Raw genomic sequence first — 15,704 nt, forward strand, 5'->3', positions numbered from 1 at the left:
TGTCCAAAAAGGGGAATAAAAAAAAAATCACAGTAAAAAAAAAATCTAAATTTCAAGCATCCAAAGTGATCAAATATGCTTCGGGTTCATTCTCCAAAAAAATGGACATGGAACTTACTTTTCACTTCTAAAAGTTATGAATGTCGACGCTCTCCAGAAGAGACACGAGCCTCAAAAAGTGACTGTTGATTAAAGTGCTGTATCTACATATATTGATAGAAAGTTGAATGGAAGGATGAAAAAAATGGATTAAGAAGTCTGCTAAAGGACCACAACATGCAAATGCATCTATATATGTGATTGCATTCCAACTTATTAAGAAGCAAGATTTCTACTAAACAACAGAGTCACTGCTTACAAAAAAGAAACAAACCAAAAAAATAAAAAATCACGACACTTTATTTAGAGAGCACCAGAAGGTACGTACAAGAAAGTCAAGTTTTTGTTTCAACAGAAGATACAATCAGACAGTAGAACAACTAACAGTCAAGTTTACAGGCAGAACATTTCAATCAAAGCGTGGTGAGCAGATTAGCAGTCATTTAGTGTGCTTCATTAAAAAAAGAGAAAAAGAAAAAGACGTCTACAGTATTACAAAAAAAACAACAGGACAATGTCAACAAACACGTACATGTTTCAACTTCAAACAGCAACATGTGAATGCATACTAGCTACGTTTTCCTAGGACTTACTACTGTATAAATAGAAGAAAATCACAAATGTTTTTTTTTTTTTTTTCTAATAGGTGAACTAATAGAGATGTTGGCAAATTTAGACGAACATCCATTTTATCGTAGCCGTTTCCTTATTCTGGGAAGATCAACAGTCCAGTGGGATGTTCTACTGTCTTTCCTATTTTGAATAGCGGAATGGGTCAAACTAATGACCCTTTTCTAGTCAGCAGTCAATCTGAAAATGTTATTACAAAAAATTATTCTGTTGCAATTAGAACGCCAATAGTTGCAGTACATCAATCTGCTTGAAAAATCTGTGAAGTTGATTTGACAAAGAATTTTTGATGAGCAAATTTCTAGAAGTCGAACATTTGATCTAATTTTTTTCTAGACAAACTTTTTTTCTTTTAGCAAAAGTAAAAATAAAAAAAACTTTTCGAAATTGATCTTTTATTTTTAGAAAATCTTTTTTCTAAAACTTTTGAAAAATAGTGTTGGAAAAAAAAACTTACATATTTTGCAGATGTTTTTGTTTAATTTTTTTCCTAATCTGTGAGATTATGCTACTGCAATAGAAGCAGTATATTGTATGACTTTTTTCTTCTTCTTCTTTTTTTTATTTTTTTTTACGCGTGGCGTCGTAAATGAGTATTCTCTTTTTGTCCGATATCGCTGCAGGTCTCGTCAGACCTTCCTTAAGATGCGAAACTTCACTTTAGTGTGAAAACAGGAAAAAGGAGACTTTGTCTTCAGACCAGGCCAGTGACTTTGTGGTTTAATGTACAGCAGTTCTGCTCCGTTTCTCTACTAGTTTGTCTGTCTGCCTGTAGAGCAGGAAAATAAACAAGCCCCAGAAACGTCGTAAAGCTGGCAGCTCTCAAACACTGACAATGGTTTTTTTTGTACTTATTATTATTTATTTTATTTTTTTACTCTGTTAGAGACAACAAAAATAACTGAGCTCTAGACATGGACGGACATGTTGAGTTGCCGTCTCACGCCGCCTTTCAGGTGGGAACTAAACACAACAATAAAACAATAACAACATGTATCTATGCGTGTGTGTGTGTGTGTGTGTGTGTGTGTGTGTGTGTTTCATGTGCCTAAATGGGTTTTTCCCCCAATCCTATTTCCCACTTTCAACATGCCTGCATGTGTGTTAACATGTGTGTGTGTTTCTTCAGGTTCTCCTTTGGGGTGTGTTTCCCACGTATGTGTTCTCTATACACAGCACTGCGTAGAGGTTGGAGCAGGAGCGCGGGTGTTGTCCCAGCAGCCGACCCGTCTGCAGCAGCGCCGCCTGGCCCGTCACCGCCACGTCGCCCGTCCGCCACGCCTCGCAGTAGTTGGCGGTCAGGCGGGTGCCCGCCGCGCTGGAGCCGTGCCACACCAGCTTCTCCGGCCTGCAGGGGGCAGAAGGGCGAGGATTGTCAGCGTCAGAACCGCTTCAGGGAAGAGCTAGCAGGTTCTTCCCTGAAATGCTCTCCCTCTTACGTTTTCATCAGCAGGACTGCTAACAATATTTGAACGGATTATATTCACTGTGGGATTTCTAAAGAAAAAAAATTTCCTCACTATATTTTAGTGAGGAAACTAAAAATAATTCACCTTTAGCTCAAAGAAACAAAAAATCACTCTATTCTCTTGTTATTAAATGTAACTTATTTAATAAGTTGCCTGTTTTGTTTTTTATTAATTATATACTTGCTGTATTTTCTTATTTACTAAGTCAGTTATTTACTTGCCCAACTTATTTATTTGTTTACGTTTGTATTTACCTGCCCTACATACAGTTTCTGTTCAGTTTGTTGCTTTTTTTCTTCACTTATGAAGAAAAAAGTGGCACATATGTTACCTACATTTTTTAATCTTCTCCATTCCTTACTCATTTAGTTCCATATCTATTTACTCACTAACTTGCCTTTTACCCTTCTACTTATGAACTGGCATAATGACTATACTAGCAGTGCACTAATTGCAATTTTCTGGCCAAACGCAGATTACAGATTTTTAAAAAGACTGACTTGCCAATACCAAATTATTTTAGTCTGAAATGTTGCTAAACATAGCAAGAAAGTTGCTGACTTGGTAACAGTGGGAGGACTATTGTTAACTGAAAATGTGCAGACAAGACCTGGTGGGCCGGTCTGAAAAGGACAGTGGGTCTTTAGTGAGATATATAAGATTGGTGGATAAGATCAGCTTCACATGTATTGACCGATCGTCAATCACGAAATGAAAGAAATCGGCCCAACAGATCGACTGCTTGATAAATCAGCACACCCTTAGACCATACTATGTTTTTCATGCAATTTTCTATAACTTTAGCTTTGGAAAAACTTAATTTTTTCTCACTATTATGCTTCAGTTCAATAATCTGGAGTTAAAAAATGTTGGTAATAAAAATGACTAGTCTGGACAGTTGATGTCTTTAATCTTCCACATATACTACCTCACATTTTCTCTGCCTCTGGTTTTCCATTGGCAGCATCTCCCTGGTTGCTAATGCTAACATCCACTCACCATGCCGGGTCAGTCATTATGTTGCGTCCATCGAAAGAATAAATGGGTGTCAAAGGATTGAACATGCCCGCATTCTCAGAGAATATGGAGGTCCAAGTGCTGAACAATATTTGCCCCTGAGAGAAGTGGGAAAAAAAATACATTTGAAAATACAATGAACTTAAAGCAGTCATTTTAAAAATATATTGTACAAGAAACCAAAAATCCCCAAAAAAAAAAAAAAAAAAAAAACCTGGACTAAGGAGAGCATTTCCTCACCCTCAGATTAACCACCGGCAGGTTGTTGCGGTCAGCCTTCCGTACTATGGTCGCCAAGTCCTGTAGGTGTGATGACAGGAAAGCCCTGTAGGTGGCGGTAAGCCCCACGGAGCGCGCCTGCTGGTAGCACTGGAAGTCTGCCCCGCGGATGCCGCGCATGTCGCCTTTGAGCGGAGCATTCAGCGCCACTAGATGGAGCTAGATTCAGACAGGGAGGCAAAGAGGAGGGGAGGTAAGCGGTAGAAAAAGGCGATGACGACTCACCGCGGCATTTGTTCCACTCACTCCAGGTAAGGACTCAATGGTCTGTGGCAAGATGTTGTAGCTGGGCTGGTATCCCCTACTGCCCTCCTGCAGTTCCTGATCGACAGAAACAACAAAAACAGTTGGTTTACGCAGCCTGACGTCACACCTGCAAGGTCCCGCCCCCATCTTCCTGCTGGAGCGCAATAAGCTGCTCCCCATCAACTACCAAAGCTTAATTTAGCTGTTAAGTTGACAACATAACACGTTAAACCTTAAATGTAGGCTTCACACACACACACACACACACATATATATAAAGCTACGCAGTGTTTTTGCCACACTATGACAACTAAATAACAAGGTCAGTAAAACGTTTTAATTAAGAAAAAGGAATAGTAAGAGAGATGGAAGTAGTTCAGTTATTCTAACTTGACTTTGACAACAGTAACACGTAGATGTGACGTGGAATTCGGTGTGTTTTGGTTCAGGTGTTTAAATGAGCTAATCCACCTCAGCTGTGTTAGATTAGCTAATAGCAGCGGTAGCTGATCTACCACTACGGTCACTTATTATTAATCGCAAAATAAACAACCCTATAAACATAACACTGTAACGGACTTAATGTTTGTTTGTTTTTTTGGTGTTGAATCAATTGCCATGGCAACGAGTCTGCGCGTAGCCGATACAGAGAGCAAGAAAAAAGTGGTTCTGAAGAATTTTTAATGGTTCTATGGTGCCATTTGTCCCCTTCCTGTGACTCACTGAACTAAATTAATAATATCTACATCTCCAGATTGATTTTAGTTAAAAAAAATTTCTACCACAGCAGCGCGGCTATGGGTAGCATGTAAAAGAATCGTCCTTTTGCCCTCCAGCGTTGTGCGCATGTGCAAAAGTTTCAGATAAAAACAAAGAACACGCACTGGGTCCGCAGAGAGTGTGTGTACGTGTGTGTTGGTATGTACCTGGCTGTGAACTCTTTGTGGTCTGCTCCAATCTCCCGCTCTGCTCAGAGCCTGAGACGCTTCTGATGAGGAAGCTTCATTTTGAATCAGCTCTCCAAGCTAAAAAACAAAACAAACACATCAAATGTGAGGATGTTTATCATTTTTTGAGCAAAGTGTTTTGTATCATCACAAACAGACAGAAGCTATTAGCAGCCACTGTCATTGTGAAATTATGGGAGAATTATTGAACTTATCTAGCAAAATCCCAAATGCACATTCAGTCTCACAAAGAATGGAGGATAAATGACTAAAGCCACAATCTTAACAAAATAATGTATTTTATGAGACCAACACCAATTATTGGATGACTGGGGAGGGAATAAAAACACAGGGTATTTATCATTTTTTTCAGAATTAAAGTCTGAAAGTTTTACATTTGACTTTTGATGCGACTAATGGGTAAAACCCAACAGCGGCATTTTTTCAGCTGTAACTCGCCAGCTAATGCCAAGCGTACAGATAAGACTGCAGCTCAGAGGATGGTAAATCTGCGGCACAAACCTGGATTTTGCGCCACCCGTTGCGCGCCCTGACGTACAGCTCCCCCCCTCTCTCGGACACGTACACCAGCGTTCCCTCAGCGACTCTCTGGTCTCTGGTTTCTCTGGTGAGAGCCTTGACGGTCTTGAAGGTCGTCACCTGACCACACACCGTCACAACATCACTGCCAGCGCTTTCCGGTGCTTTCCGGCTCTTTGGATTAGCCATCTTACCAGGTTAGCGTAGCCTGGAGATCCTGGTGGACCGGGAGGACCGGGAGGACCAGGGACACTGACGTCTGAAGAGAAGATATGCAGCATGATTACAGACGTAGTCCTCAGTTCCTCCTAAATCTCTTTGTGTCAAACTAACCGGATCCATATTCGGGGGCCGGTCCCGGGGGCCCAGCAGGGCCAGGCGGCCCTCGGGGCCCAGGTCGTCCGAGCCCGGGAGCTCCGGGTTGACCAGGGGAACCAGCCGGACCTGGTGGACCTACAACAGACTCCCCCTTTGGACCCTGAAGGACGATACATCGGCACCAACATTGGTATCGGAAGATATTAAGCATTTGTTAACACATCGGTATTGGCCCAATAAATACAGCTGGGCCAATACGAACAACCGATATTTATTTCCATCTTGTTGCTGTCTTTTTTTTTTCCCTCAAAGGTGTCAAAATAGTTGAGAAATACATAGAATATCAGTAAATATTGGTTACCCAACCAAAACAGCAACATTAATATTGGATATCGATATCGGCCCAAATTTTGCGTCTCCAGTTTTGGATAAGCAGCTGCTTCGATGTACACCCTGCTCAGGTTCATCGTCATTTTTCAAATGGCACAAATGTTTTGAAATTTGGTGTTAAGAATGGAATGAAATATTTCTCCATACAGTTCGATCATCGGAACGCTCCGCAAGTTCTGGCGACTGGCGTAACCAGGGAACAAAACCGAAGTTTGATTTGTTTTCCGATTCAAAGCTGAACCCACCACAAGTCCAGATTTTCCTGGAAGTCCTGGAGGACCGGGCAGGCCCGAGTCGCCCTTTTCTCCTTTTTCACCTTTGACCCCCAGATCGCCTTGAGCTCCCTGAGCGACAGAAAACAGTCGTGCAAAACTAAAACAACGTTTTAACAAGATTTTATGCTCAAATCAAACGTTGGATGTTCTAATTTGTTTTTACTGCAATAAAAGAAGAATTTATTTGAAAGTGTTTTGATAACATCCTTACTGGGTGGATGCGATCATAACAGCGGACTGTGATGTACGCTTAGCACATGGAGCTAACAGGCTCGCTGTTTGTCTTCCACATTCTGATCACCTGAAGTTGCTAAACTTTGTCTAAAGCAAATCTCAACTCGTTTTCTTTGCGTGTTGCTCTGAACAGGAACATCAAAAACGTGACGGCAACAGATTCTCCTCCACTGTTTCATCTGATCATATCTGTTGGAGGTGTGCGAGACGGGCTTCCACTCACCTCTACCGCATCAGGTAACGGGGGTTCTGCCGTGAACAACAAAGAAAGCAACAAGATGAAGGGATGCAGATTCAGAGGCTGCTGCTGCAGGAAAGAGACGGGTCTTACCGGGCGTTCCCGGCTCACCAGGCATCCCTTCGTCGCCTTTGGCTCCTTTACGTCCCACAGAGTCTCTCGTTGTCACCGACTCCTACACACACACACACAAATATACATAGACACATCAATAACCGAATTGCTCAGGTTGTGTGCATGTGTTAAACATACTGCTGGACGTTAAACAGGGTAAAAAGGGTGTCGATAACGTTGCTGCCAGCCCTGAGAAAGAAACTGATTAAATCCAAGAGACACATGCTCAGTTATTGAGGTTAACGCACGGGGGGATGAAGCACAAAGGTTTTACAGCGCAGGTCGAGTTAAAAACGGTTTGGAGCTAGATCTGCTCCGGGGTTTTCCTCAGAGAATATGAGCTGCCACTTTGATCTCAGAAATGTTCCTTTCAAATGTAACACTGGTTTTACGTTACTTTATTAAAGAGACACAACGTCTTACAGCATTTGGTTATCAACATATGGATCCAGTCGCAGTGTTTCTCTGCTCGTCAGGCTTTGTGGATATGCCATTCGGCCCGCTACGTTTTTCACAAAGAATCCCTTTCCGAGATGCTAAAACGGTTAAAAAAACCAACCAAACAAACAAACCCCGACACCAGGAAGAAACCTTATGTATCTACCCAACAGTAAGTAAATCAGAGATGGAGCTCCATCGTTTTTGCAACAACCTAAACAGATTATTACATGTCATGCAGTTTCACTCTTTCAGCGACTGATCAAAAACGAGACGATGAACCAACTCTGATTTACATAAAACACAAGATATGTTCCTTCCCTTCATTCCTCGTCCTTGAGCTTTTGAGGAGGAAAAGAGCAGATGAGCTACGTAGTGACCAGCATGCCCCCCGAAACACCTCGCATTAACATTTGTCTTTAATGACTGGACCCGGCTCAACCATCCACAGTTATGCAGGAATTGATCTTTCTGGTTATGTTTTGGACTAAAAAAAAAAAAAAAAAGTTTTCATATTGCAGGGAATCTGTGCAAGACAAATGTTAAAGCCTGATGCCATCACACCACGGCTACATTCACGTGGCTTTATCAGACACTGTTAGGAGAACAGGAATGGAAGGCGACAAGGAGGGAAGGAGGCACCAGAGAGGTTTCATGCTTTATTACAAAAACAAAACAAACAGAAGCCCACACACCACCAGAACCACCAGATGGTCCCACTTCCAACAGGAAGGAACCATTCAGACGGTCCGGCTCAGACTTACTCGTCCCAGTTTGCAGTGCGGTCTGGGGCGCACCGGGAACACTGTCTTTTGGGTTCAAAGGAGAGCAGTGTGAGCAGAGTTTCATTTCAATGAAGCTTGAAGAGTTTCAACCGAAAATCCAGAAATCTAAACACTCTGCATTGTTAAAACACTCGTTCATTTTCTGTTCAGTCGGGCATTTAAATGCTCAGGCATGTGAATTTAAACTAATGTAGCATCCTGCAAGGGTAAGTAACTAATTGAACTGGCAATAACAACCGGTCTGTATATTATTTCTTTGCTGTTAAGATTTGAGGAAGCACTTTTACTTTGGTGCAACAAAATTTTTCGTTCTGAAATAAAACGGAAGAAAAATAAGTTTTCATTTCAGGTGAAACTGTGCAATACGAAAATATTGGGAACTTTTTCAAAAGTTATGTTGCAATATTAGACATTATATTTACCCAACAGATAAATGAGAAACGTATTCAGTGTTTTACTTTTCCTCCAGTTCAATGATAGGAATTCTTTGGTTTCAGTAAAATCAGTGTCATAAGCTAACACGTACTAACCTACAATTACATTTAAACAAAAAAACAACAAAACAGAATGAAACAAAACTAAAGAAATGCAGAATAACTATCACGTTTGATCATAAATTGATTTGCAGTAAACTCTTGCTAAGTAATAAAAAGTAAATACAGCACCCTCAGCATTTCTGGAAACGCCTGCAAAATAAGTAGAATTTTTTTATTTTTTTTTATTGAAATCTTACACTAAAAGGAAAGAAAAAGTTCATTTTATTCCAGTACGGAAAAAGAGAGCCCCCAAAAAATCCACATTTTATTTTGGGGTAATTGTGAAATCTCAATTATTTGCACAGCTTACAGTTCCTACATAATAAATGTAACTGTGGAAACTTTTAACGTCATAGTTTGCTTTTTTCACGAGTTGATCACAACATCAGGGACATTTATTTGTAATGTTTATCGTCCTATTTTCCTAAACTAGACAGACATTATTGTACAAAAGTATTTGCCTCGTCACCGAAAAGAGTCTCTTCTCACAGTGTGAAGTTAAATCAGTGATCTCTGAAGGTTTGGAGGGCTTTCATGCATCAACACCCTCTTTCATCTGATTTTATCAATCAGATTTAGGCCAGAAACGGCAGGATTGACGTCCAGTCGCATAACTCAAGAGCTCTCAAAGTTTATATCAGTCCTACACACAGCGCAGAAGATGGTAAAGGAGGTAAAATTAAAGTTATGTATGTAACTTCGGTTCTATGAATCCCGGCTGACCGCCAGAGGTTCTCCGTCACTCAGAATCCTTGCATTTTGCGAGAAGATTCTGTAGGAACAAAGCCTCGGCTGACGTCATGCTACATGGCCTCCGATTGATCATCCGTCTCTGATTGATCATCCGTCTCTGATTGATCACAGGTGTGACTCTGTTGATATTACTGCTCAAACGGCACATGCCTGCATGGAACATTCGGTGCTTTCAGCACCGCCCCCTGGTGGTCAGTAGGAATGAAACAGAACTCCAAACTACACACACCAGGAACGTCAGTAACCTGTTTTTTGGTGTAAAGTTACAATACTATGATACTTACTGCGCTTCGTAATGCAAGAAGAGGCAGATAGAATAATAAAGAAGAAATCATTATGTAACATGTTCCTTTAATCATAAAACTTTCACATAAGCCGTGATCACTGCATACTCACTCCATTTAGACCGAGAATTCTCCCTGGTGGACCAGGAGGACCCGGAGGACCCGGAGGACCCTAAAAAAAAGAAAAAGAAAAAGAAATATTGTTTCTGCATTTGTTTTAAAGCAAATCGGTCCTTAAATCTTTGAATTGCTCTGAGTTTACGCTAACCATATATTATTATTAATCTCTGCTTGAGTGTTCCTCCTTACCGGCAGGCTGACAGATTCTCCTCGGTCGCCTTTCCTCCCCACCATACCGGGTCGCCCCTACAACAAGAGACAGCAGCGTTTACCCGTCGGCTCGAAAAACAAATGTAGGAGCAGATTGTAGTTTTCACAGTGCCGCTGTCCGCGCCGTACGGTCAGCAGGTGTGTGATTATATAAAACCACTCACTGGGCGTCCAGGGAAACCATATTCTCCTTTTTGACCAGGATGTCCCATCGGTCCCTGGAATGAAAGGCCCTCTGTTAGACAACGTTAGAGTCAGGATTGTCAACTTCTTCTTACAATGACATTTTAGGAGTGTAACCCCGGTAAACTTTTAAAATATTAAACTTATTATAACCTCACCACAGGTCCTATGGGTCCTGGGAAGCCTCGGTCGCCCTGGGAGACCACAAAGCAGTACAATAAAACATGAAATTATGGAGTAAAAACAAAAAAGTACATTGATTTATATGTATATTTATATGATTAGCATTTATATATGTGTATATATACCTTGTAACATGGCACAGATGAGACAATTTTTTCAAAAAGGTTTTTTATTTTAATGTTCAGAAACGTTTCATCACAATCTGGTATCCATCATAACTTACGTTGCTTTTCTTCTCATTTTCTTCCTTGAATATTTACATTTCTACTTTAAATGTATTTCGATCAGCTGATTAGAATGACCAACATTCAATGAAGTGTTGTAATTTTATTCTATTCTAACAACAGAAGTGACGGCAGTTCTGAAAGAAATTCATCTCGATAAAGCATGAACATAAACAAGTTGCTTAAGTTGTTGTTTTAAAATACCTTTGGGCCCTTTGGCCCCTGAGGGCCTCTTGGTCCAGACAAAATAGATCCATCTGCAGCAATTGTCACTCCAGGTTCGCCCTTTTCTCCCTGTAGAAACAAATAAAAAGCAAAAAAAACAATAAAAATAATACAAAAATCGCAATATTTTCAAAAATATTTACGACCGATACTCAAAGAAATTGTAATATTTCATGCATGATTGGTGTTGCTCAGCAGACACCCAGCTGGAATCTCAAATATCCTACAAACAAAGAGCTATGACGTTGCACTGACAACAACACTCTTCAGTGTGGACTGCTGAGGGAAGGAGGCAGAATCATGGCGATTCTCACAATCAGTAAGATGCTTCAAAAGGAAGTGAGAGAAAACACAAACGGCTATATTTTCCAGAACCTGTCAGGATGTTCATTCAGGATGTAAAATCTTGTTGCTAACCTTCTCTCCTGTAGCTCCATCAATACCTTCAGGGCCTCTGTCTCCTTTTGGACCTCTAGGGCCCTGGGAAAGGGAAGAAAATCACTAAATTGTATAATCTAAAAAAAAACACAAAGGTCTTGAGAGAAATAGCAAGAATGAAACAAGTATAAAAACATCCAGGGAATTAGCTAAAAACATTTCTATGCAGCAATGTCTTCAGCTGCTTTTGAAAAGAGCTAATGTAGTCTGTGCAACCCGAGGACATCGGGACGAAGTTATTGACCGTCTTGAGTTTGAAGGTTCAGGAAGGACGACCATAAAACTGGAAGTTCGGCCATTTTGGAAATTCTACTGCATGTAGCCTAAATGAAATGTATGAAGTAAATTCTTGTCAAGTTAAGCAGCTGGTTTACTGAAAAAGATACGGATGTAGATTTACTGATGTAGCAAACGGACTTTCATGCAGTCAGTGAGCCAGAGAGTCGGTCGGGCCAACAGGCTCAGCACACAGTGGAGTCGCAAAAGGTCACTTACTGGAAATCCGGCTTGTCCTGGCAAACCTTCAGGGCCCTGGAGCAAGACAAACACACACAAATACACACTCATGTCCGTACAGGAAAGGCAGCGGGTCTCGGTTATTTATCTATTCTGACAAAGCCGTAGCATTAAACTAAACACCAACGGCAGCAGTCTGGTTACGCTTTCATAGTTCTGAAAAAAAAAAAAATTTTAATTAATTGATTATTTCCATTGCTTATAGCTGCTGCAAAAACATGGAGTACTTTTTTTGATGTTGCAAAACCCTCACTGCATAACGGTTACCACTGTTTACATGTGTAGCCAGAGAGCACGCACCCTGGGCCCCGGGGGTCCTCTGAACTCTGTGACGTTTAACATCCCATCTGCAGCGTTCTGGAGCAGCTGCAGGCAGAACACATGATCAAAAACACAAAGCATCTTTTAACGGCTTCACCAACAATATGACAAACGTATTACAGCAAAAGTAGTACATTTAATTAATTTATTTTACTTTATTTATGTTTTTTCAAATTTGTGCTTTAAACTGACGGCATCCAAACACAAAATGTTGTCAGAAGAATTTGAGTTGAACTTCGACCCTTGTAAATTAGTCATACTTCTTTGGAGTTTAAGTGACATTTCATTTAAATAAGAAGACCGGGTGTGTTTGTGTGAACGCCTACTTCCTGCAGGTTTGCAGCAGGTCCTGGAGGTCCGGGAGGCCCCGGCGGTCCTACGATACTGAACCCGTCAGCACCTGGATCGCCCTGCAGCGCCAATATTTACATTTATTAAAACTGTGCCTGAGAGCAAAATGCTTACTTCCAACAGGCTTTTATATTTTTATCAGACTGCAGAATTTGACTTGTGCTGCATAAAGCATTTATAATTGTATCTAATCTTCCTACCTTTGGTCCTGGGCTGCCTTTTTCTCCTTTGGACCCCTGTTTGAAAGAAGAAAGAAGTATCTTATTCTACTTAACATCAACTAGAATGTTTTGGCAACAACCACAGTACAACTACTAGTCTGACTAATGGCAAGGCTTTGTGCAAACAGATCAGTAGAGATTAGCTGGAATCCCTGGTAAGGATGTGTAAAACACCACAAAGTAACCTAAATTTCCCTTTGGGTTTGTTCAGAGAGAAAAATCAAAGAAATTCTTACAAAATCTCCTCTTGGATTCCCTTCTTGTCAACAAGCACTTTGTAAAACTTCCAGGAAGGCACGTTTTCTAATTCCATAAAGTTTCACAAGATTGGGACACAGATTGGGGGACACACACACACACACACACCCGCACACGCACACACACAGACACCTTCTTGAAATCTAACGAGATTAGTCTCAAATGTTTGTGCTACCTTTGTATTAGTTTGTGCGGCTGTCATTTTAAAGATATTAAGAAATGTTTCCAGAGGTCATGAAAGGTCACCAAGCCCCCCAAACTCGCTTCAAATCAGGTAAAATTCACCTCGCGCCGGTTCGTGCAGCAAAAATGTTTCGTTTGTGCCAGTATTGTTTTAGTGATAATAATAAACATGCATCCAGAGAAGTTTGATTTTGAATCTACTACGTCTGCATTGATGAGTCCGTATGTTTTGGATGTCCTCTGTGAAACTGGCTGATGAAACATTTTCAGTTCCTTTTTCAGTTCCCACCGTACCTCCGTTGTAAAAAACATTCAGAAAACCAGTTAGTCGAACAAAGACCTCAGAGCGTTGGGAAGGGGAAACAGAGCCACACCACATTTAGGTTGTTTTCACATATTCTTTATATTTTTCATCCCAAATCCAACTGGAGCCTCTGTTACTGAAAATATTGGTCTCATTTCACAGAAACATCAGATCCCAATTCTAATGCCTTCATCAGATCACGTCTGATAGTTGCCATGGAGACTTGACGACTCCAAGATTCATCACTGTGGTTTATCTAACAAAGTGTTTCAACATTTTGATTTTTTTTTTTAACCTCACTTCCCATTCCGCTGCCTGTGAATGGCGACCAGTACGAGTCACGTCCTTTTTCTGGCCGAAGCAAATAATAGCTTGAGGTTAACTAAACATAAGTTCCTAGAAAGTCTGATCAACTCAAAAACATTAAGTAGAAGAGTAAAAAAAAAAAAAAAAAAAAAAATTGTTTCAGTTGATATTTTTAAGGGAATTTAATAGTTTTTATAGTGTGAGACTTTGCACCAGCAACCAAAGACACATTTACTTACATTTACTTTTACGTATCTTTAACAGGGCGATCCAATATCAAAACATTGCTTTTACTGCCGATAGCTGGTATTTTATGTATATTTTCCACCGGGTCGACAGCAGACATCGCCTCTCTGCGTCAGTACAACGACCCAGAATCCTGCGTGGCATCAATATCATGTTCAACGTGCCAACCCAAAACACACACAAAAACGGCAACAACGTGGAAACTAATATCATACGTCAACGTCTGCCCAGTTTTACTCATCATACAGACGCCGTGTTAACGCGGATACGCCGCGCACGCCCACATCGCCATGTTACTGCTGATGCTTACTCTGGCACCTGGCAGTCCTGCAACGCCCTGCAGGCCGTCTGGTCCTCGTTTCCCCGGTTCCCCCTGCAATGACAGAAGTTACAGAGTGCAACATCCAGTGAATGTTATGCATTTACCTGTTTGCCTGATGCAGCAAAAATAATACGCATATCTTTTGTAGACAATGTTCCAGTTCAGCTTGATGAGCTGCCATTTGTTCGTAAGTGGAAGTGATGCGGCTTTAAAGGGATTTTCTTCAGCTTGGATAATTTGGTACACCAATTATTATGGCACGGAATTCACTTGATATAATGTCTGAAGCCCACTGAACAGCTGAGGGAGAGCAAATTGTTTACAAAAGAAATGTGATCCATTCAGGTTCAGAATGGCCCCACCTTGACGAAAATCCCAGGAACTCCGGGTGCGCCATCCTCACCCTGAAGGCACCACAAGAACACCGTCACCAAAGCAGCAAATCATTTCCCCAGCCACAAACTGGATTTTATTGAGATTTTCTCTAACATAGAATTGTGCATAATTGTGACGTGGAAATGAAGGGGGGGTGTGGTCTCCATCTTTTCACAGTAGAACGTGGGACAGATTTGTGACCCGCCGCGGTGAACGCATGAACAAGTCGGCGGAGCGGAAACGGAGAGAAATGATCAAATCCGCCAGTTTCTGAGAAAATTTGGACTTTAGCTAATTTTTTTTTTTTTTTGTAAAATATGCTAGTTCAAATCGTGAAGAAACCATGGCATTCTTTAAATATCAGTTTCAGAGGTTTTGTGTGTAAATTGAGCTTGTTTACAGAGTAAATCTGAGCCGAAGCTGATTAACATACCGGGCTTTATCGGCTATTCACAATGTTTTTGTTTCTGTTTTGGCCAACAAGCTGCAAGTTTGAAGCAAACGCATCACTCAACCCACAATGGTGATGGGCATTAGAAAAGAAAGAGGCTTTGGAGGTGACATCCACTGTAAAAAAGAAAAGAAAACAACACAGAACTACTTATAAGAGGAAATTTATGTTTGCAGGGATATTCTTCATCTTCCCAGGATAAGTTGCAAGGTTAGGGAGAAACTATCAGAATCTTGTTTAATGGGTACCAATAAATGGTCACATCTTCTTCATTTTGATTTTGTTTTTTGACATCCATTTATTTGACATTATTGAAAAGCTTTGAATAACTCAAAACGCCCCTGAGAAGACTTGCTCAAGGTTTTGACGTGGCCTGTCACGTTTGCATTCAGTCGTATTTTTGCCCTGATGTTCCTAAATGAAATTCAATGCAGTCGATCGCCTCGCGAAAGCAATCGGCTGCTTTCACAAGGCAGGCTGTTCTTTAACAGGTGAGAGCTGATCCTTCGCCGCCGTGTCAGTAATGATGCAAAAGCTAAAGTCGCACTGCTGCAACATTTTCTCATTTCAACAGCCTCAAACTGCATTTTTGTTTAATTTTTCCCCTCCAGGGGGTCTTTTTGTGGGCTCTAGTGTCCCAGTAGGCTGGCAGGAAAGGGGGGAATGAGAGGGGGG

At 41.0% G+C, this 15,704-nt stretch overlaps 1 protein-coding gene across 6 annotated transcripts in view; it reads right to left on the minus strand.

The window, feature by feature from the left end:
* Positions 1–381: 381 nt before the first annotated feature.
* col15a1b (collagen, type XV, alpha 1b) overlaps positions 382–15,704 on the minus strand; it is a 52,065-nt gene continuing 36,742 nt past the window's right edge. For 3 of the 6 annotated variants that reach the window (XM_044133249.1, XM_044133248.1, XM_044133243.1), the window contains 24 exons: positions 14,566–14,607; positions 14,192–14,254; positions 12,564–12,599; positions 12,339–12,422; positions 11,992–12,057; positions 11,671–11,706; positions 11,155–11,217; positions 10,717–10,806; positions 10,264–10,299; positions 10,087–10,140; positions 9,902–9,958; positions 9,705–9,764; positions 7,999–8,043; positions 6,776–6,857; positions 6,668–6,693; positions 6,181–6,279; positions 5,561–5,705; positions 5,422–5,486; positions 5,210–5,347; positions 4,667–4,765; positions 3,741–3,815; positions 3,456–3,653; positions 3,198–3,313; positions 382–2,077 (listed from right to left, as the gene is read on the minus strand). In XM_044133249.1, coding sequence (XP_043989184.1) covers positions 1,855–2,077; positions 3,198–3,313; positions 3,456–3,653; positions 3,741–3,815; positions 4,667–4,765; positions 5,210–5,347; positions 5,422–5,486; positions 5,561–5,705; positions 6,181–6,279; positions 6,668–6,693; positions 6,776–6,857; positions 7,999–8,043; positions 9,705–9,764; positions 9,902–9,958; positions 10,087–10,140; positions 10,264–10,299; positions 10,717–10,806; positions 11,155–11,217; positions 11,671–11,706; positions 11,992–12,057; positions 12,339–12,422; positions 12,564–12,599; positions 14,192–14,254; positions 14,566–14,607 — 1,998 coding nt within the window. In that variant the 3' untranslated portion in view covers positions 382–1,854. The remainder of the gene's footprint in view (positions 2,078–3,197; positions 3,314–3,455; positions 3,654–3,740; positions 3,816–4,666; positions 4,766–5,209; positions 5,348–5,421; positions 5,487–5,560; positions 5,706–6,180; positions 6,280–6,667; positions 6,694–6,775; positions 6,858–7,998; positions 8,044–9,704; positions 9,765–9,901; positions 9,959–10,086; positions 10,141–10,263; positions 10,300–10,716; positions 10,807–11,154; positions 11,218–11,670; positions 11,707–11,991; positions 12,058–12,338; positions 12,423–12,563; positions 12,600–14,191; positions 14,255–14,565; positions 14,608–15,704) is intronic. The other 3 variants (XM_044133244.1, XM_044133245.1, XM_044133246.1) reach the window with 3 other exon arrangements.

This window comes from Gambusia affinis, linkage group LG12, assembly GCF_019740435.1.
Source record: "Gambusia affinis linkage group LG12, SWU_Gaff_1.0, whole genome shotgun sequence".
Classification (NCBI taxonomy): domain Eukaryota; kingdom Metazoa; phylum Chordata; class Actinopteri; order Cyprinodontiformes; family Poeciliidae; genus Gambusia; species Gambusia affinis.